At 41.6% G+C, this 22,598-nt stretch overlaps 1 protein-coding gene across 1 annotated transcript in view; it reads right to left on the bottom strand.

The window, feature by feature from the left end:
* pik3r4 (phosphoinositide-3-kinase, regulatory subunit 4) overlaps positions 1 to 22,598 on the bottom strand; it is a 41,240-nt gene that overhangs the window by 3,326 nt on the left and 15,316 nt on the right. Inside the window, exons 11-19 of the mRNA XM_050046318.1 lie at positions 19,108 to 19,309; positions 14,512 to 14,603; positions 9,562 to 9,784; positions 8,385 to 8,550; positions 7,051 to 7,215; positions 6,760 to 6,971; positions 5,295 to 5,426; positions 4,968 to 5,068; positions 2,138 to 2,226 (exon numbers count right to left, since the gene is read on the bottom strand). Coding sequence (XP_049902275.1) covers positions 2,138 to 2,226; positions 4,968 to 5,068; positions 5,295 to 5,426; positions 6,760 to 6,971; positions 7,051 to 7,215; positions 8,385 to 8,550; positions 9,562 to 9,784; positions 14,512 to 14,603; positions 19,108 to 19,309 — 1,382 coding nt within the window. The remainder of the gene's footprint in view (positions 1 to 2,137; positions 2,227 to 4,967; positions 5,069 to 5,294; positions 5,427 to 6,759; positions 6,972 to 7,050; positions 7,216 to 8,384; positions 8,551 to 9,561; positions 9,785 to 14,511; positions 14,604 to 19,107; positions 19,310 to 22,598) is intronic.

Below are 22,598 nucleotides of genomic sequence, written 5' to 3' on the forward strand. Positions count from 1 at the left end.
GTCTCCACATTTAAGACTAGACTTAAGACTTTCCTCTTTGATAAAGCTTATAGTTAGGGCTGGCTCAGGCTTGCCCTGTATAGTTAGGCTGACTTAGGCCTAGTCTGCCGGAGGACCCCCCTATAATACATCTCTCTCTCTCTCTCTCTCTCTCTCTCTCTCTCTCTCTCTCTCATTCTATTACTGCATCTTGCTAACTCGGCCATTCTGGATGTCACTAACTCAGTTTCTTCTCCGGAGCCTTTGTGCTCCACTGTCTCTCAGATTAACTCATATCGCTGCGGTGCCTGGATAGTGTGACGTAGTGTTGCACGGTATACCGGTACTAAAATAGTACCGCGGTACTAGAGTATTCCAAACGGTACTATACTGCATTTGGAAAATACCGGTACTTTGAAATTGATTCAATTCATTAATTTAGTTAACTTATTTAATTCATTTATGCACACAAACACCTTTCTTGTTCCTATTGGAGCACAGATTGCACAAGTGGTGTGTATTCGCAGCTGGCGCATGTGAAAAAAGACAAGAGAAAGTCTGCCTCGCAAAGGGAGACAACACGAGACAACACAAGCTTGGTGGAACATTTGAGTTACCAAACCGTGACGTCCGAACCATGATGTTTTTGGTACCGTTACACCCCTACTATTTATTGTTCTAAAGGTTTGTATCCAAAAGGACTTTTCCTTAGGAAAAGTACCGAAGAGTATCGAAATTCATATTGGTATCGGTACCGAAACAAAGATTTTGGTATTGTGACAACACTAGTGTGATGTGTGTGGTTGTGCTGCTGCCGTGGTCCTGCCAGATGCCTCCTGCTTATTACTTTCATTAATGTTGTTGTAAGCTACCATTTTTTTTTTCCCGTTAAAGGGTTTTTTTGGGGGAGTTTTTCCTTCTCCGCTGCGAGGGTCATAAGGACAGAGGGATGTTGTATGCTGTAAAGCCCTGTGAGGCAAATTGTGATTTGTGATATTGGGCTTTTTAAATAAAATTGATTGATTGATTGAAGTTCTAGTGTTCACTGAGAGTCATAATAAACTCAGTCAGCTGATCACAGTCAGATGTTTTGTAATAATTCATGTTTCAGCCTCCAGCCTTCTGATTCACTCTCATTTGGATTCATTCACCCGTCTGAAGGAGAATTCCTCTGAATTTCTCTGAGCAGCAGATGTGTGTGGGAGGAAGTCAGTCTGTGTGTCAGTGAGCCTCAGGGTGCTCTAAATGTGCTTTAAATCACAGCGGCTGTTTTCGGGAGCAGCTGTGTGTTTGTGTCGTCTGTCACACGCAGATCACAGATGCTGCTGAACCTCAAAGAATCTCTTCACACCATTTCAAACTAATTTAGCGTCTGTTTACTTGTTTCTACATCGTGTGCAACACTCAGGTTCATGAACCAGGAGGACTGTGGCGCTGGTTCCTGTTTGACATGCTCCTACTGGACCGAAGAGCATCTCTTAAATTCTAAAATAAAAGACTGAAATATTTAGCAGGTTTAATCACCATCAGTTGTCTGGAAAAAAATAAAACCAAAAATCACTAAAAAACAGTTGAGACAAGTTTCCATGCAAACGTAGCGCAAAGTTTTGAATTAATTTCCAGAAAATTGACAAAAGAAAATGTGATAAACATGATGGGAAATGACCTTTCTGTTTCATGTTTAGTGTCATGTATTAATGTGACCTCATCGCTCTGCACACATCTGATGTTTTCAGCTCTTCATGCTTCATCGTCATTTATTCACTCCGGTTTCTGCTTTTATCCACAAAGCTCCTCCACACCTCACACAGGAAACTGTTTGACATCAAATATATATTGTGACTTTTGAATTTCCTGGGTTTGCACTCAGGTGTTTAAATGAAAACGTACATAAGCAGGTGGCTGCAGGGAGCAGGATCCGTTAACACGTGAACACACTGTAAAAAATGAAGCCGTCTGATGTTCGCAAAAACTACAAATCTAAAGGAGATTTTTCTGACTGTTAAATTTTTCCAGTTGAGAAACGTTTTACTGATATTTGTGTTAAAGTTTTTATATTTCATTGATAATTTAGTCCCTTCAGACTTTATACAGTGTGAACTGTGGTTGTGTGTTAGACGGAGGTTGTGTGGAGGGTTTGTGTTATTGTGGTTCAGACCTGATCCTCATGTCAGATCCAGCCGTCAGCAGCAGCGGGTTCCCATCAGCAGGACTGCAGTAGATCCCGTGAACACTGTGAGGAGACGGCTGCAACACACCACACACACACACACACACACACACACACACACACACAAACATTAGTGTGAACACAACACTGACTCAGCAGAGCTGTGTCTGAGCCACCTGATGAATGTCATCCTCTCTGTTATCTCTGTTTTTGTTCTCCACCAGCTGCTCAGGGAAACATCTGTCTCTTCAGCTGCTCAATGCTCAGCTATGACCCTGTTTACACTCAGTATCAACGTGTGTCTTGGCTGATGCAATCAAAATTGGACAGCACTGAATACAAGTGTAGACGACCACCAAGACACATCATGACCCCATCACTCAAACCACTTGCTGAGCAGTCTGGGACGTTTGACCACATATCTTTTATAGTGTAAACACTATTGTGTCCTAATGCAAGGAGCAAGAAACAAGGAGACGTGTTGAATTCTGCTAACGTGACTAGCAAACATGCTAACAAGCAGCTAGTGAGACTGTGGACGTAATAACTGTGCACAGGGACCGTTCACCTTCCACTGGAGGTGACGTAGGCAGCAATGAAATCTAAACAATGGTCATTTTTGAACACACTGCCAACAGACACTAAATGGAGGAGCTACTCACAGTTGTACAGAACTAAAATAAAAATGGGGACGGTGCTAAATGGACGTGATTTTTCACCCAAATGCACGGACTTATTTGTTGGGATGTCCATAAACCAATCACAGTGTTCAACATCATCTAAAGTGGACTGCAGTAGAGCCACGCCCCCTTTTTAACAAGCATGGATGAGCATGAGGCAAAGAGGAAGCGCAAGGCACATTTCAGTCAGTTTATTATATTGTTAAAGTTCATAATTTGTGTTTAAACTGTTTAAACTAAATTACTTATACATGTCAAAATATTATGTGAAAGATTTAAAGCATTTAATCAGGATTGTTTTCAAAAATATCTGTTGAAAATCAATCAGTAAATCTTGTTTAAATAGTGAACCACTGTTCTGATTATATTTTCTAATTAAACAATCAGCTTATAATGCATTGTATTGATTATGTCCACAGAATCTCAGGAGGTTTTCAACATACTGCTTTCTGGAGATACTTCAGAAATTAAGGACATTTTGAGGCGTGATACAATACAGACGATATACACGTGTTAAAGCAGCACTTTATTTATTAATATGAGTTAACCATTCATGAAAAATAAATAATCTCATGTTTTTCTTTGAAAAAAGGTCTGTTTAGACCATTTATTGTCACTTGTACTGTTAGATGGGTTTTATGGCTCTAAAGCCTAGTTTATGCTCCACGCAGTTGCGAGCGCAGGATGTTCGCGCGCCACAAATGCCGTAATCACGCACCTTGCGACAGCTGCGTGCTGGCACTTCACGAGGTCGCACACCTCCAGGATTTTGAAACTTTTCGCAAGCTGCGCTAGTGTCGCTCAGTTCAAACTGGATGAATTTGAGGGAAGACTAGCTGAAGTGCATCTCTTCATCTACAGCCCGCATTGGCTTCACAAGCTGGCTGTGTTCCCCAGTCAGATATCTCGCTACATGTAACGGGCCGACAGACCATCTTCTGTTGCAACGCTTTTGTCTGGTCAAAACCCATAAACATAACCATTCCTCCTCCTCTGCAATCCGCCATCATCACTGTTTACATTGTTTTCCACTTGCTTCTACTTCTGCTGTTTTTTGCCTGCTTCTACTACTTCCTATAGTGTTTTTTCTCTACCGCCCCCCGTCTTTGCGGCGAATACTGCAACGGAGAATGCACCAAGTATAAATGCCTTCGTGCTCTGTTGAGGTGCGCGCGCAATCCACGAATGGAGCCAGGCGAAGGTGTTACTGGAGCTTTATTCTGATGGCGACACGACAAGAGTCATGAATGAATCAGAACGATAAAGATGAGCTGAAACTCAGTATAAAGTTCTGCAAAGATTCAGCTAATTATTCTCCACCAGAGACACACAACATAACATCATTTATACATTATTATAAAAAATATCGATTGTCGGGGCGTCGGTGGCTTAGTGGTAGAGCAGGCGCTCCATGTACAAGGCTGTTGCCGCAGTGGCCCGGGTTTGACTCCAGCCTGTGGCCCTTTGCTGCATGTCACTCCCTCTCTCTCTCCCCCCTTTCACACTTGTCTGTCCTATCAAATAAAGTTAAAAATGCCCCAAAAAATATCTTTTAAAAAAAAATATATATCGATTGTAGCAGCTTTGTGCTAAACAATAATCGATCAGTGAAATGTGATCTGATCAAAGGCTTATGTCTGAACCAAATGATCTGAACTGTCGACCTTCAAACAGAAGAGAGAGAACAAACCTTTGTAACCAACTCCCTCTGAAACACATCCATCTCTTTTACTGCTGACATGTTGGACGTGTTCACACTGACGGGGAACAAACGTCCTCGTAAAACACTTTAATTTATGTTCATGTAATTATAAACATGAAAGCCCTCTGTTCAGGAGTTAAAGTTCAGGTGATTTGTACCCGTAGGTAGATCTGATCTGCAGCAGACCAGGCGTCCATCTTTACACAGACGGACATGATCAAAGTACTCAAGGCTCCAATAATAACTAAAACAATAAATAAATAAATAAACAGTGATTCTAAAGCATTTGTACAGTGTTGCTACTCTGTAACCCACAACTGTCAGACGGAGAGGTGCATTGTGGGTAATGTAGGTGCTAGGTTTTGACAAGGAAGACACACACACACACACACACACACACACACACACACACACACACACACACACACACACACACCTGCATCTCAGACAGCGGAGGTGCGGAGCTCGCCCACAAGGTGAATTTACGATCTCCGGTCTCCATGTCCCACATAGACACTTCATTATTCCCCTGGACAGCTGCAGACAGACAGAGAGAGAGACAGACCTATAAATCAGATGAAGAGACATCACTTTGATCTGGACTGTCTGTTATTTTCACACCTGAACAATCAGTCACAAATGGTCTTCCTCACTCCTCATCATCAGCTGGACGTCAAATCGCTCAGTGAGGTTAAATAAACTGATTGACATTTAACATGTTACATTCACAGACAGAAAGAAGTTTCATGCTTCGTCTTCTCACCGGCGATGACAGATGATTGGTAGAGCGGATGCATCAGCAGGCGTCTGATTCGTGCCCGGGCAGGATGGGAGTGGTTTGAGATGGGGAGCTGGAACCGCATATCCCAGCAGGCCATGGTGCCACTGCTCGTGCCTGCGGAGGAAACACAAAGTTTGGAGGTTCAGGAGCTGAAATGGACAAAACATTGTACGCTTGAGATGCAGGTCTTTTCCAGGTGTTTCATGATGTTCAGTGACCAAGAGGATCATTTTTCCAGTTTACCAGAAGTTTCTTCTGAAAACAACCAGCTTTTTACTAAGAAAAGTAAAAACAAAATCCCAGATATTTTAATTTGTCAAATAAAACTGCCCATGTTTTAATTTCCCGTCCTTTTCTCTGCTGCGACCACATTAACAGGTGCAGTGTGGAGGATTTAGGGGAACATATCTGCAGAAATTGAATATTATATGATAAATATGTTTGTTTGTTTCACTGGTTTAAATCACCTGGTCGGCTGGTTTTGAAGAGGACGAGACGTCTGTTGATGGTTCAGCTCCCACTAACAACTCCTGAATGTTTGGATTTTAAGTTATCAGAGAATAAAGGTGAGCAAACATTAGCAGGTGTGGGGCTAGCAGGCTATCTGAGCAATGAGTCGGTGGCCGCGCTGACCCCAGAATTAAAGGCATTTCCCCCACTCGCTCTCTGCTTGTACAGACCAGCTCCTGTAGCAGCTCTTTTCCTCTGCTCCTATAGCAGTTCGACTCCTCTCCTCACCATGGATGTGTAAAGAGAACTCTGTTGCTGTTGCTTTGTCTCGTGTGTGACAATGAATGGATGAGGAGAGACTTGTTGTTGAGGTCGAGAAATATTTCTAGCTAAACGACCCACAATCCCATCGTTACAAAGACAATGGCCAAAAAGATACTTCCTGGTGAGTCACAGCTCTGGAGATCAGCTCTTCAGGTGAGAGATCAAGTTTAATTAGTGTCCACACATGATTTTAAGCTAATGCAGAGGTGGAGGAAGTACAGATCTGTCAGCAAAAGTAGTAATAACTTTGTGTGGTCGTCTGTTGACGAGCTGCAGCACGATGCGTCCGGTGTGTGCTAGGGGCGGCACTTCACACGCATCACATGACATGCTGCGCCACGGCAGCACAGGTATGTTTTCAACTTAGCCATCACAACTCGATGACTGACCCTACCTGTACTACGCCACCCCTGAGGCCTAACCGGCATCTGTTAAATGTTTTATAACAGATTTGTGTTATTTACTGAATTTTGCTTGTGCCCTTGCACCACCACCACCTGGATCTCTGAGATGTGGTTTGACTGTTACTAACCCTAACCTAAACCTGATTATAACCTGGAGCTCAACATCAAGTCTTCAAACAGTCCTCTAAAGTGGTGACAAACAGCCAAAATGTCCTCACTACGATGGTTTAAAACAAAGAGATAGCAATATAAGTCACAGAGACACACACCTAGGCAGAGCCAGCACTGGTGCATGTCGACCGTAAAGGAGGTGATGAGTCCGAGGCGGAGGTCGTGGCGGAGCGTCCAGGCATTGGAGTTGGAGCGAAGGTCCCAGCCAACCAGCGAGCCGTTGACAGTTGCGTATGCCAGCACCGACTGAGCGCCAGAGTTAAAATGGTGGATGTCGACTGCACAGCCGTCCTCCTGCAGGTCCAGAGACCTGAGAGAAAGGACACATGAGACGGATGAGACACGTCCTCCATCAGTGCAGATGTGACCTGTGGATGTGTTTGTGGTACCTGGTCTGGAAGGGCTGAACTTTGGGGGATTTTGGTGGTTTGTTTGCTTCGACCGCCAGCAGCTGGATGGATCCGTTGTCTGAAGCCACCGCCAAGTAATGTGACCCCTGACAGAAGGTCAGCGTCTTCACGTGGCCGCCGATACGAGAATACGTCAACACAGACCTGCAGGAGCACACAGCAGCGCTGGTAACATCCAGGAAAGTGACACACTGAAATGTTTTCACAGCTTTCAGTCTGAGTCTGGAGGAAACTCTGATACGAGGTCGTTTGAGACTAAATGTCAAGTTAATTACTCTGAATTTATCCACACACACACACACATACACACACACACACACACGAATAAACTCAGACACACGCGTGAAAATCAATCTGTTGTAGCTCTGAGTTGCGGAGACGGCGGCTCGCACTTATGTGAACTCACTGGACTAAGACAGATCTGGATCGATGAGGTTCATCTGAAACATACAGCTGCAGCTCAGAGATGGTTCATCTACAGATTCATATTTTATAATCAGAGTTTGAGCTTTTGTTAGGGGAACAAACTGGGGCTGAAGTTAATTTCTATAAACAGATATCTGCATATGAATGCGTCATCTGTGGCAAGACTTTGGTTTCTGTTTGTAGTCCAACAGTTTTGACCAATCACGTCTGAGCAGCTTTGGTTGCATCAGGTTGAGTAATACAGGGGAAAGCATTGGCTTAAACGCATTAAACAGATAAATTAATAAAAAACGTGCAGATAACTGTTTATATAGAGATTAACTGTCTCTCAACTCAGACTCCATTCTGGCATCTGAAGTTGCTAATTGGACTGTAAACAATGAACAGTGCACTGAAAAGGAAGCCCAGACATCACTTTTTACCCCGGGGATCGATAAAGTATTTCTGATTCGGATTCTTGTTATCCGTTCTATTATTTGTTGGCTGCACCAGAATCAAGAAATATCAGCTGCTGTCTTCTGGAGAAGTGAGCAGTCAGAGCTGAGATCAGGCAGTTTTAAATCATATCATGTTCTAGGATGTTATATTATATTCTTTATCTAAATGTAAGACACACATCAGTTACCAGTAGATCAGCAACAGACCTGGAAGGATTTCTGATACAATAATAAACCCAATAAATAATAAATTATTGCAAATAAAAGCAGGAAGAGAAAGCAGGTGTTAAATTATTAGCACAACCCTTCTGTCAACTCAAATATGTGATGACGGTGTTTGTGTGAAACGTTGCATTAAATCACTGTCAGTACTCAGGTGCGACTGGTGACTTGTCGTCAGCGTTTCAGTGACGTGGTCTCTGTCTCCTGTCGGTGGTTTTAAAGTCTCACCTGGTGGTCGTGGTTTTTCCCTCCATCTTCTGACTGTCCCAGACTTTGACGGTGCCGTCGTTGGACGCCGTGGCAAAGATGGAATGCTCGTCTGAGACTCTGATGCGGTTCACAGCTGCTTTGTGTTCATGAAGATGAGCGACCAGCAGCCCTTTAGGATGCCACCCTGACACACACATTCACAGCTCTGTGAGTCTTAATGAGACAAAACTGGTTTCTTTGAACAGTTCCTGTGTGAAAACTACTTCAAATGCTGTAAATTAAAACCGTGAAACATGTTTGGGAAAAAACTCTGATTTTCAAATTTCTTGTCTGTTAAAATGAATCAGTCCTCGTACGTCAGGTATGTCATGTGATATGTGAGAGGTACTGAACAGCAACAAATGCCAAAAAATCAAACTGGTACAGTTTTGATAGCTGGATAGTTTGTGTTTTGGATTTTACAAACAAAACCAGATGGACCAGTCATATCTCACTGTTACACTCAATAACCAGCCTGCAGAGAAACTTGAACAATTTAGGAACTTGGGCACAACTACTGATAACATCCTAACTTTTAATGAAAACTCAGCAAGCATTTTAAGAAAGCCAATCAGCAATCAGTGAGCTGAAAACTTGAAATAGCAGACAGAGGCCTTGTTGAAAGCATTTTATAATTTAACATAACAGCATGATACGAGCAAAAACAAGCTCTCTAAGATTGTCAACACTGCAGGGAAGGTGATCGGCAAGTCACAGAAACAACTCAGCAATATATCTCACAGTGCTGTACGCAGGAAGGCTGAAGGAATGATCGCCGACTGGACCGACTACGATGAAACTTTGAGTTTTAGTTAATCAGAGTTAAGTTACTTGAAAATGTTGAACCTGATTAGATTTTTTAAAGGATTCAGACGTGTCTGAGCTCATGTATAGTCCTGTCCCTGGTTAAGCACATTAAACATGTAAACATATAAAATCCTGCATTAATATTTCAAATGATCATTTCAAGGAAAATAAATTTAGTAAATAATTCAACCTGCAAGTTGGTTAAAACTAAAAAACTGAATCTGGACAAAATCAGATAAAACCAACTGTGTACCTGTGACTCTGTGTGTGTGTGTGTGTGTGTGTGTGTGTGTGTGTGTGTGTGTGTGTGTGTGTGTGTGTGTAGCACATATCAGTGTGAGTTTGTTACCAGGTGGAGGAGGTCGACTCTCCCACTCGGCACTCTCCATCATCTGTTTGGCCATGCGCTCGGCGCTGCACTGCTCCCTCTTCTGCTGCACCAGCTGCTGCAGCTCCGCCTTGCAGGTGTTAATGCGACGTTGGTAGGCGGGGCCGCTCGCCACTGACTGCAGCACGGGCACCGCCGGGGCCGCCGTGCTCTTCCTTATCTGAGTGGCCGGCCCATCAGTGACCTGCACACACACATCAGGTCGTCGTTTTACTGACAGCTCGGTCATGTTTTTACATCATCAGCACGAGTCTGATTATTTCCTCAGAGATCAGTGATTCTGTCAGAGTTCAGAGTTTAGTTTTAGGTTTTACTTTGAAACGTCTTAAAATTCAACTCAAAGCTTCCCAGTTCTCCCAGTTGGTCCTGCTGTCCTGGAAAGACCACTTTGACTCTGTCTGCATAAGATTAAAACAAATCATTTATTTTATCGCCACCTTACATCTTGGAGGACGAGTAGCCAATTTTCTTTCTTTTTAACTTCTGTGATTATGATTGTCCTACAGTGGGGGCGGCTGTTTCATCTTTTAGTGAAAAAGTATTCAACTTTCCATCGTTCCTGAACGTGGCGGCCCTCACTTCTGACTTTATGCTTCTTTACGGTGGCCCTGTCTGCTATCTAGCAGGAAATGTCTGCTGCTATGTGACCGTGTGTTTGCTTGTGTAACGTCTGTTTATGAGAACACATTAGTTCTGCCAGTGTAGTTCCGACTTGGTGCGTGTCTACAAACTGTGTGACAGTCCTGCCAGTGTCAGGTGAATGGAAAAAATGCAGTACTGTGCAGTGGGCCACGTGTATTTTGAACAACAAGCCACGTGTCATTTAACATTGGTCAGTGGGCCACGATTGGCCCCGGGGCCGAACTCTGGACATGCCTGTTCTACAGTATTATCATGTTACATAATGCAAGTGTTTGTCCACCATTTTAAAGTCAAATCTGCTCCACCAATTGAAAATCTTTGTGGATCAAATGCTGGAGAAACTCATGTCCTGAACAGTAAATAGTAATTGTTGCAGTCAAATTAAGAGACTTAATAAGGTGTGACTGATGCACTGTTTTGTGCACCAGCCAATCCTGAAATTAAATATGGAGCTTAATCCCAGATCGAATAATGCTGAAGGATCTTGGACATATTGTCTACTGTGACTGTGATGTCATGTTAAAGGGGAACGTCACCCATTGTCAAAATTCACACCTTATTCCTGTGGAGACAGTCCAGACATATCAGTAAACATGAGCAACTCACACAAATCCAAACACTAAAGTGCTAAAACTCAAATCTGTGATGTCACAGGGTATAAAGACGGAGCTGCTCCATAGACAATAAATGGTGACAGATGTTCTAGATGACGCTGAGAGCACGCAGAGGAATGTTCTGAGTATATGGAGACATTTTCTGTTTAAGAACTGACAACATTACAATAGAATAAAAATCATTTGGGTTTAAAAAAGAAAACAAACATACTGTGAATCTACAAAATCAGACTCCTGCTCAGAGCAGCTCCAGACTTTATGCCCTATGACATCACAAGTTTGAGACTTAGTTCTCTGGTTTCTGGTTTTGACACAGAGAGCAACTCAGGTTCACTAATATTAATTGAACTTTCCTCAGCCGTGGAAATAACATACTGGAATTTTTGATTTAGGTAATGTTCCCCTTTAAATGTTCTATCCTTGCTCCTTGTCTTAAATTTTGGTCTTTGAAAATTTTCTTCCATCACGGCAGCTCCATTTGCAACCTCATCAGACTTGATCTGACAGTAAAGTATCATCATCATCATCATCAATCTGAAAACCATCTCAACAATAACATGGCAAAAATAAAAAAAATAGGAAAAGCGAGTTTCTTATTACCTCCACCAAGGAGGTTATGTTTTCACCGGCGTTTGTCTGTTTGTTTGTCTGCAAAATAACTCAAAAAGTTATGAACGGATTTTGATGAAATTTTCAGGAAAGGTTGATAATGGGACAAGGAATAGATGATAATTTTGGTGGTGATCAGTTGAAGCGAAGTGGATAAAATCATAAAATGGCGGGAAATCCAAGCTGTTTGGCGGAGGTCTGCGCTCTCCGAGTGCTTTTCTAGTTTATATGTTTAAATAATGTCCCGTTATTGACTATTTATCTGTTAAATCAAAACAGACTTTCATACTAAAAAAGATCAATCTACAGGTTTAGTTTAGAAACAAAACCCTAAATTATATTTGTATTTACATGTTGTCAAAACACGACAGCAATACCTCAAACAATAGCTGAACTTAATCTCTTTAATATCTAACACGTATGCTGGGAACAAAAGCTCATCAGTAAGTATAATTAGGAAGGCAGCCAAATAAATACAAACAAAGCGAACAATGGTAACGACGCTCCATCTCATATAAAACACAGATCTTGACACATTCGAAGCCTCGGAGTGGAAACTGGGCTCAGAGTCATACTACAGTTCAGTGTTTGACGTGGCTGAAGGTGAGATGAAGACGCTCAGTGCAGCAGTAAATAAGAAACACATGTATCATCTGTCAGCCAACAAACATGAGTCAAACATTCACCAACAGCTTGTTTAATAATGAGGAGACGAGGCGCTGCGGACACGGAGCCAAACTTCTCACTGATGTCAGGAATGAGAGGGAGTACAGTATGTGACTGATGTGCAGTCATTTACCTCAAATCACCTCTGAAACCAGGACTGAGACTTAAAGTGAAGACTGAGGGACATTTATCAAGTGATCACATTATTGATCGCATCTATGATCAGAGAGGAAAGAGCCAATCAGAGACGAGGGTCTGATCTAATCACTTTCTTCTTTTAAATTCAATCCTCACATGTATTTTGTGACATGTTTACATATTTTTTAAGTTCAATCTGTGTTCAATAATCCTGACGGGTCAAGGTTACTTTATTTGTCTCCTTTGGAAGAAATGTGTCTTTGATGACTGCTGCGTCAAACCAGGCACTACAATACAAAAACATTAAATAGAAACAACATAGTAACGACATTAAATATCAAATAGGACATATTAAATGTCTCCTATGTTTCTGTCTGTTTGTGCATTAATGAGTCTGACTGAGAGAGAGGGATGAATGAGTGTTTTACACAGCATTTAACATTTAAAATAAAAAGTATCCTCCAAATATGTAAAGATAGATGAAATTAAAGGAAAGAAGGAAGTGGAGTCTGCAGCTCTTTAAGTTGGAACTTTAGCTATTCTAAAGGTACTGCCAAATGGTTACATTCAATTTTTTTCCTGCAATTTACAAAGCTACTTTTTTTTCTTTTTTTTTATTTAAACATGTGCTCAATAATTCACATAAATTAAAAAATGACAAATTAAAATGCATGATTTCAATGACCGGTTATGTGTGAATGTCACTTCACCAATCATCACACAACATCAGGTAGAGGCAAACGTGTTTTGACATCATTAGCTCGCAAACGTTGGCTCGGATGCAGTGAAAATGCAATGCAGAAAACCTGCCAGTTAAACCCCCGAAACATGTGGTGATGAACTACAACTAAATACGTTAAATCTGGACTCATAATGACAGGAAGTGTTTATTTTGGTCAACACAGCTCAACGTGGCAAAACACTTCTTCACAGCGCAATTTATTTTTTCTATTTTCTTTTTCATGTTGTGTTTGTTTTTTCTTAAAGTTATTTGGGAAAGTGGTCCTAACTGTTTCAACAATCAGAAGATGACCTTAAAGTACAAAAGATTGAGAACCCTGCTTTAGAGAAATGTGTAATATGGGAATAATTACCGCACTGCCAAATGAAAACACAATTAAATGCCATTTTGACTAATGTGTACCCTCAAGGAATGTGGACAAAAAACAAGTTTAAAAAAGACTGTTCCACTTGAAGCAATCTCGGTCAATCGAGGCGTTTCTGACTGATGATTCAGATCTCCGACTTTCAAGGAGCAGCCCTGGGTAGTTATAGGCACCATATTTTGCTTTTTTTGCTGCAAAATCAGCCTAGTTTTATGGAAACCTTTTCCAGCAATAATTTTTTTCTTTAATAAGTCCCTTGAGCCAAAAAGGTATTAAGTTGGATTAACAGAAGATTAACCTGCAACTATTCTGATGATCATTTAATCATTTGGAGTATATGCGAACAATCCAAGACAACTCAGACCCCTCTGAAGTGAACCGTACTCAGACCACCTCCAGAGGCAGTCTGTGTTCAGTTCGCTTAACCTGTGCATTGTGAACACAAAGCCTTACAGGTTCGCTTTGCTCTCTAACCCTAACCACTCTAGATTACATGCTGTTGCAGTGGGACACTTGAAAAAACAGATGAAACCACATTTGCCTGTAACGCCACCTCCCAGGATGGTCTGAGTTCGGTTCACTTCAGAGCGGTCTGAGTTCACATATGCGCATAAAATGCTGAGTCACTGCTCTGAGTCTGTTTAGAGGGCTGAAAAGGACCAAGTGTGAAAACACCTTTAATTTTATATAAGTACAAATGGAATATCTTTTCTGTCTGGATTGTTGGTGAGATAAAACATTTTTAAGACATCTGAAGAAGTCGTAATGGGTAGTTTTCTATTTTCTGACATTCAACAGATAAAATGGTTTCATTTAAATCAGATTACATTTCTTTTTTTTCTGATTTTTTGTGTATATGTGAGTTGGATAGCTACTGAGAATAGGCACACTGCACCTTCTTAAATTTTTTTACCCTTTATACATTACATATTTCTCTCTATGAGATCAGAAACTCTCGTTAGTGAGACAGCCCTAACCAAAATGGCTTTGACCATGTGCCTAAAAGACCTTTCAACACATTTAGGTTTTATAACCAGTGTAGGTGTGAATGTGCCTCTGGCTGTGCAGCACCAGTCCCAGACAAACCTGAACACTGTAAATGTTAATAAATCTCAACCACACAGGGATGGTGTTACCGTGGCGGGCTGGGCGGAGGGCGGTTCCTGAGATCCAAACATGCTCTTCCACTCCTCATTCATCGTGGAGTCCTGCTTTGTGTGCTTCCTCGCTGCAGGAAACAAAAAAACACAAAGCAGGTACATAAAAACAGGATGTTAGACGTTTCTCATGCCACAAATAACCAACAAGTCTATAAATGTTTGGTTAAATGTTAAAGACGCCACCACGTGCTCGACAGATGTTGAGATTTCCTCGACTGGTTCTAGTTACACCGCAAAAAAGGATTATCTGGAATGAAGCTCTGGTGTTGAGGACTGTAAAGGACATGTTTTTGTTTTCTGTCACATGATGAAGAGAGTCAAGATGTCTTCACATTTATAACTTCACTCTACTCCTTAATGGACTGACATCTGTACAAATGTAAAAAAATAACCCTAATATAATGTTCTAACACATAATAAAATACCAGGGCTCAGCACTCTCCTCAGATGAACATTTTTTGCAGTGTAGAGTGAAGCTGAGGACTGTGTTGATTGGGTGAACACAAAGAGAGAGTGATTAATGTGGGAGATTAGAGGGGGGGAGTTTCCTCGAGGCTTTTTGTCTTTCACATGGTTTGGCTGCAGACGGCACTAATTTACTCTGCTGACTTACAGAGAAACATCTGGAACACAGAGGCAGTTGTGACCTGCTCATTCAGACACACACACTCTGGGATTTTAAAGGTGATTTACACAGACTACAGGAGATAATTACGTTAATGCAGACTGGGTTTGAGTGAACTTTAAATCATTCACTAACAGGACCAACAGTGTTTATGTTCACCACAGGCCGCACTGTCCTTCAACAGTACGAAAGGGTCCTGATGATTTTCCCACAGTTCAAGCTGACACATTCAAATTTGTCCAAACCCAGGTTATATGTTTAAACAGACTTTGAGAAATTGTTGAAAATGAATCATGAACAGATTTATCATTTCAGCTCCCATCTTTATTAAGTGCCATTTCTTATTGCATGGATTTGAATCTGTTGTGGTCACATTAAATCAAACTAATCTATTAATGACAGGATTCCTTTCAGACTCTAAGAATACATAAATCATCAGGATGATGTTTGTTCTGTCCAACACTTTCTTAATGTGGTCGTTAATGAACACTGCAGCCTCTAGTGGGGCTGAAACCTATCAAAGAACATCTTGATCGACTGAAATTATACCTGCTGTTCAACCAATGGACTGGTCAACGACATGGAAAAAAAATCTATTTATTCTATATCTATTTATATTTATATTTCTAGATCAAGTAAATCAACTACAGTGTACTGAGTGCACTCTGCCTTGTAGGGCTGTGTGCCCACCAAGGCATAGCGCCATGTAGTTACACTGTGCTATGAACGCCAGCAGTGCGATGACACCCAGAGCGACTATTCTGCACATCTGCAGCTGTTTTCTGGTCACAGAGAGTTGACAAGTACTTAACTTTGGGTAAAACACTGCATTCGCCACTGAGACTTTTTACCTAATCATAGTGGAGGAGGGGTGGGACAAAGTACTTAACAACAACAACAACAACAACGGAGAACAAATGAATACTGAAACCACATAAACCAGTGGATCCATCCTCTCTCCCTACGTGCTTCAGCCTTCCTTTCATTCAGACAAGTACTCTACCTGATACCGATTTTTTACTTCTGCAGCTATTCTGCATCATAGCAACCAGTCACAATCAATGCGTTGTGGCTGAAAACGTTAACCCTCCAAAGCGCTCTAGCACTCCCAGCTTGCCGTTTTCAGCTGGGAAAATAGCAAACGACAACCTCCTGAACTGAAAATTTACTGCAGTTCTTCTAATGTCCACTTGAGGCTGGCTTCAAAAGTGAGTCAATCCCCATAGGGGGTGAATTTTTATATGACTCACCCTTTTACATTTTATTGATTTTACAGATGCAAGGTCACACTGACCTTGACTTTTGACCACCAAAATTCAATCAGTTCATTGTTGAGCCCAAGTGGACATTTGTGCCAAATTTGAAGACATTCCCTCACAGTGTCCTTGAGATGTCACGTTCATGAGAATGAGACAAATGAGGTCACATGGACTTGACCGTTGACCTACGACCACCAATATCTAACCAGTTCATCGTTAAGTTCAAGTGGACAGTTGTGCCAAATTTGAAAACACTCCCTCAAGGCGCTCTTGAGATATCGCCTTCACGAGAATGAAATGAGTGCAAGGTCACAGCCACCTTGACCTTCAAGTCTTGACCACCAAAAACTAATCAGTTCATTGTTGAGTCCATGTGGACAGTTGTGCCAAATTTAAAGACATTTCCTCTTGAGACATCACGATCACAAGAACAAGACAAATGAGGTCACACTGACTTCAATCCTTGACCACCAGAAACTAGTTCATCAAGAGTCCAAGTGGACAGCAGTGCCAAATTTGAAGACGTTCCCTTAAGGCATTCTTGAGATATCCTGTTCACAAAGATGAGACGAACAGACGTCCGGAGGCCGTGCCAGTCTGTACAGACTGACATCCTGAAAACATAATACCTCCAGCCAAAACTATCGCCAGCACGGGGGCACATAAAGGAAGAAAAAAATGAAAGAAAGAAAGAAAGAACGAAAGAATGACAGAATGAAAGACAGAAAGAAATTAAAGGAGGTTAACCAGCTGAGGTCAGTTAAATTAGGGTTCTCGGGGGAACTTTTTCAATGTCACACTACTGAAATCAGAAACAGGATTCAGAAAATAATGCAAACCACGAGGATGCAACTGTTAGCGTTAAAAACAAATACAGATCATACTCTTTAGTTCAGTGGACTCTGGTTACACTGTCAGTTGAACAGAATTAGCCTCTGGAGTTTAACATGTTAGACTTTGAAGGTCCCATGAAACAGCTCTGAGATCAGAGTTTCATCTTTAAACCTGAATATGAATAAAAACAGGAAGAGGCTGACCGGGTCAACCCAACATCTGTCACATGTGACTCGACGTACAAGTGCTCAGAAAATAACGAGCCAATAAAAAAGGGAAGAATTTTAACATTGAATATTTATGAAAGCGTATCTGTTGACAGGATTTCGGCGTGCGATAAGACGGCAGATCAGGAAGCAGGAACATGAGGTAACAACATGGGGAGAGGTCTTTTCTATTTCATGGGACCTTGAACTGTTTGTTAACTTTCACAGCAAGCATGCGCATCACGTCAAACTGAATCACATGAGGCAATATACCAGATGCTGCAGCGATGAACTCTGAAATAAATAAAAACAACATTTTGACATGAAACAGAGGTGAACTCGGTTCGTTTGATGTTCAGTGAGGTGAGACAAATATGGCTGCTTCTAACTGCGCATTTACCTTCATAACAGGGGGGGTGTATGTGCCTATGTGCCTATGCGCCTTAGTGTATCAGTCTGTGTCCCCTCTTTAAATTCGATTTTTCCAGGTCTGGAGACGCAGCGCAGGCAGAGCTCTCCTCTTTGGCCTTAGCAGCAGTTTATGGAGTTTTGAGTTGCGGATGGATAATTGATCAGTCGATCAGATCAGATCGATGTATGAGAGGAGCAGCTGTTTGTGTCTGCCAGCAAACTTTTAGACCTGCCGCACTGAACGGTTCAGTTTCGCTTTCACTACACCTGCTGCTCCATCTGTGTCCCGAGTACGCTCTGCACTCTGAGAGTGTGGAACAATAAATAACTGGACAATATATTTATTGTAACAGCGCTCCTGATGAACAGTCCAGCTCCAAAAACAGAAAATAAAAAAACGTGGCAGCAGATGTTTTAATTGTGACCGGCCTCCATAGATGATTGAATTTGAGGGAAACACAGTATCTTAATATACTGACTTACAAAACTTAAATATCTTTTTTTCCCCTAAAATAATAAATATACTGTTTTATATTTACTTTCTCAGTTTGAAGCTTTTGTGTGTCCACACATTTAATGACCCTGATGGTCAAGAAGAAGAAGAATTTCTGACTAAAATCCTTCTTAAAAACATGCAGTTTTCACTCTGGAGTAAATGTGTAAAATCAAAATATAGAACAGAGGGCTGAAAGTAAGAAAATAATGTTAAATTAAATTACAAACAAAACACTTTATTCTAATTCAAATCTCATCTGAATGAAGCACAAACTCCAGTTATATAAGCTGGACATCTGTACTGGACGTTACTGGATCAGCAGGTGCTGCGTGACCTGAGCTGCCCTCTCATTTCCTGATTTAACTTTCCATGTCTTTTAATCTTTCGGCTGATTAATCTTGTACTGATTGTTAGACTCTCTCTGACCTTCATGAACGTCTTTACATGTTATTAATTGAAATATTTGTTGAATTAAGTAAATCTGTTTAAAAAAAATAAAAGAAATAAACTAAAAGCAGATTTTGGAAACTTTTCTGTCGTATATTTGTAGAGTTTATGTTGTGATTCACTTGGTTAGATGTGGAGACACGATGGCAAGAAACACTAATGTGTTTTCACTTCAAACTGCAATTAACTATTTATTATTACTATTGATTGTTCTACGGATTAGATTGATTTAGCAGTTTCTTTCATTGCGTGTGTGTGTGTGTGTGTGTGTGTGTGTGTGTGTGTAAATATTACCTCTCTTGTCCTCGGGCTCAGCTTTAGGTTTAACCAGGTCAACCTGGCGGCCCGTGATGCCGAGCAGAGCCAGGTCGATGACACCGGTCTGGGCCGCCTCTCCCAGGTGACTCTGCTCGCCCATGTTGGCTTTGGCCTTGTTGGATTTCAGCATGAAGTCTTTGAGCGCCAGCAGCTTGTCCTCCTCTGCCTCGGTCATCCCCTGCAGGACATGAAACAGGACACAGTAAACACAGAGGGCTGGATACGGCCAGAGGTGACAGCGAGAAGATGGATTAGTTTTCATACAGAATTCAAAGCGGTTCAAAGAAAACGTAGCGAGCACAGTTGAGTTTGGCCGACAGTATGTGAGGTTCTGCTGCCCGCAGTGAGTTACACTTTATGTTTTTAACAAACATCATCATCTTATTGAGCTGATACTATTAAAGGTCCAGTGCAGAGGATTTAGAGGGATGTATCTTCAGAAACAGAATTATGTGTAATGGGTATGTTTTCTTCAGTGTATAATCACCTGAAAATAAGAACCGCAGTGTTTTAATGGAATGAGCAATTTATATCTACATAGGGAGCAGGTCCTTGTTAATGGAGATCGCCGTGTTCACCACCATGTTTCTACAGTGGCCCAGCACGGACAAACCAAACACTGGCTCTTGATAGGGTCATTTACAGTTTTGCGTCAGCCGCTGTAGTTAGCAGCCCCTCCGTGATGAGCAGCATCAGAGAAACACCAATTTATATTAAAATGAAACTGCTTTATTTAGTGTTTTTACTGGTTTAAATCACCTGGTCCATTTGTTATGGAGATGAAGAGACCTCTGTGGATAACACAGCTCCCAGTCAAAACCTCCTGAACAATGAACACTGGACAGAATTCTAACCAGGAGAAGTTTCAGCTGTTTCAATCTGCAATCCTCACCGCTAGACGCCACTAAATCCCCCTGCACCATCGAGAGCATCCTGACGAGGTACGACACAGAGCCCTGCAAAGAGTGGTTCATTCAGCTGAGCACACAGGGTCAGGGGCTTGACTGAAAAAATATTTCAATGGGGGTGCATTGAAAGAAAAAAAAAGGAGAACCTCTGCATTAGAGCATCAAATGTGAATGAATCTGCAGCTGACAATAGTCCCTGACAAAGGCACAAATTCCTCCTGTTTGTTTGATATAAACTACAGTGAGCTGCTGATTTAGCAAATGACTAATGAAACTGTATGATTGTGTTTTTAGAGATTTACACCTTCAGTAGGAACCGACTCACTGGAAGTTAAGAGACGCAGACAGGGAGTCAGAAACTGTTGAGAGATGGACTAACATGTTGTTGGTTTGAGTCTATACCATCATCATGTTTTTGGTGCATCGTATTATTTTACTTTAGAGGTGAAAGCAGAGAGATGACAGGAAGTGAATGAGAGACTCTGTAACTCATGAGTTACAGACATTTGACATAAAATTCTGGTCACATGAACAGTGACCTGTGCAGGAAATCTGGGATTTATTCCACTGACAGCCTCACTGTATCCGCCCTCTCTGTTTTCCATCACTGTATGTGGTTTTCTTTGATCCTGTTAACAATAAATTATATGAAAACGTTCTGACACAAATGTTAAAATACAATATTATACATTCCTGCCAGTAAATCTGGAGGGAAACAATGTACAGCTGTAACTTTCTGTTTAATTTTACATCCTATAACTGCCTGAGGAGACTTAACTTAAAAAAATACCTATTCTGTATTAACAGTGCAGATAAACTGAAGCTGAGTTCCATGTGTGATTAACGCTGATATTTGTGACCAGTAAAAGGTACAAGGTCGTGCTCTGCGAAAGCTGTTTGCATGGTTGCATAATGTTCCACAGATATGCGGTTTTTCCTCAGACTATTAAGACTTTAAAAAAAAGTCAGACCCCCACACGCTGGATCTGGCAGCCTGTGAGTCGCTCTGCTTTCCAGATGGAGCTTTTCTTTTTTTCTAAAACTACTAACTTGAATCTAACAGCTCTGGACCCAGTGTGAGTGACTCAGCTGTTTCATTTGGAAACAGTTTAAACTTTTTAAGCCAGCGTGTGTTAAAACAATATGGCATCAGCATTGGGATGCAAAAAAACCTGCTGCGCTCACAAGAGTTCCTGTGCAGATGAAATGTCTCTGTGGTTTTTATTCAGAATTTGGTGGAAGTGCTGGCAGGCTTTAGGAATCCTGTTCTACAGAAACATTCGGGCCCTTGTGGTTTAATTCTGAGGAACTCTGAAAGGTTCTTCAGAGACACTGGATCAAAGTGATGCTGAGGGAAAATGCATGTGGGAGTCTGAGTCAGTGTCTGCATGTTTTTAAACGTTTAGAAACACAGATAGCGTTGTGGTCTGGAGGATCTGCAGAGTTTGGTTCCTCCTCTGTTACCTCTCTCTTTTAAGTGCGCTCCTCCTTCAGAAAAAAAACATCATAAGCTTCACTTTCTCAGACGTGTCACTGTTGGAAAATCTCTGAGGAGAATTTAATATATTTTATCTCTGTTGTTCATATTCAATGACCCTCAGAGATGCTGATGGTAAAGGACAGGAATCCAGGATATAAATGAATCTCACTTTTGCAAAGGACTTCACTTTTTAAGCTCTTTTACAAACTCTCCAAACTGCCTGGTTATGCATTGAAAATAAATCAACTCAGTGTTTCTCTTTCTTCACCACTAAAGTCCAGTCTTAATGATGATGTTGACACAGACTGCATTACAAGTGGACAACATTAAATACAAGTTTAAGTGACCACCAAGACACACTGTGATTGAATCACTCAAACCACTTGCTGCGGGGGTCTGTGACAATGCTCTTCCTGTTTGATGACGAGTTGGACAAAGCGTTACGTGATCATCCATCATTTTGCTGTATGGAAGGAGACGTGTTGAATTCTGACTGAGTGGCGTAAGGACAACATCCTGGGGCCGTATTCACAAAGCTTCCTCGCAGTAAGAGTTGCTCGTAGTGACTTAATTCTAAGAAAAAAAGTTTTCTTAGAACTTCCCCTTAAAGCTATAGTGCGTAACTTCTACAGGTCTGTAAATGTCCGTTTCACCCAAGCCACTACTGGAGGAGATGACACAATGCTGATTAAGCCAATTGGCTCCTCTAACATCTCGCGGTATTTTTCAATATAATTGGCTCCTCTAACATCTCGCGGTATTTTTCAATATATATCATTTTTAGTTTACGTGTCAACCGGCGACATTCCCGCACTGGCGCACAGGAAATGCTTCCTCACAATAAGAAGGGAGGGGGAGGAAGAGCGGAGAGTGTCATAGCAAGAGGTAGAGCGCGGGTAGAAAGAGAAAGCAACATGGCGGAGAAGCTGCCATGACACGGTTCAGAAGTGGATCCTACCACAAAGAAAAAGCCTGGACGTTCGGCTGAAGGTCTATTAGCAAAGAAGGAAAGTGACCGACGGAGAAGGCAAACAAGGATTTGTATTGGCGTCGCTTTTCCTCAGTGGAGAGCCCTGAAG

The sequence above is a fragment of the Epinephelus moara genome, chromosome 6, assembly GCF_006386435.1.
Source record: "Epinephelus moara isolate mb chromosome 6, YSFRI_EMoa_1.0, whole genome shotgun sequence".
In the NCBI taxonomy this organism is placed as follows: Eukaryota; Metazoa; Chordata; class Actinopteri; order Perciformes; family Serranidae; genus Epinephelus; species Epinephelus moara.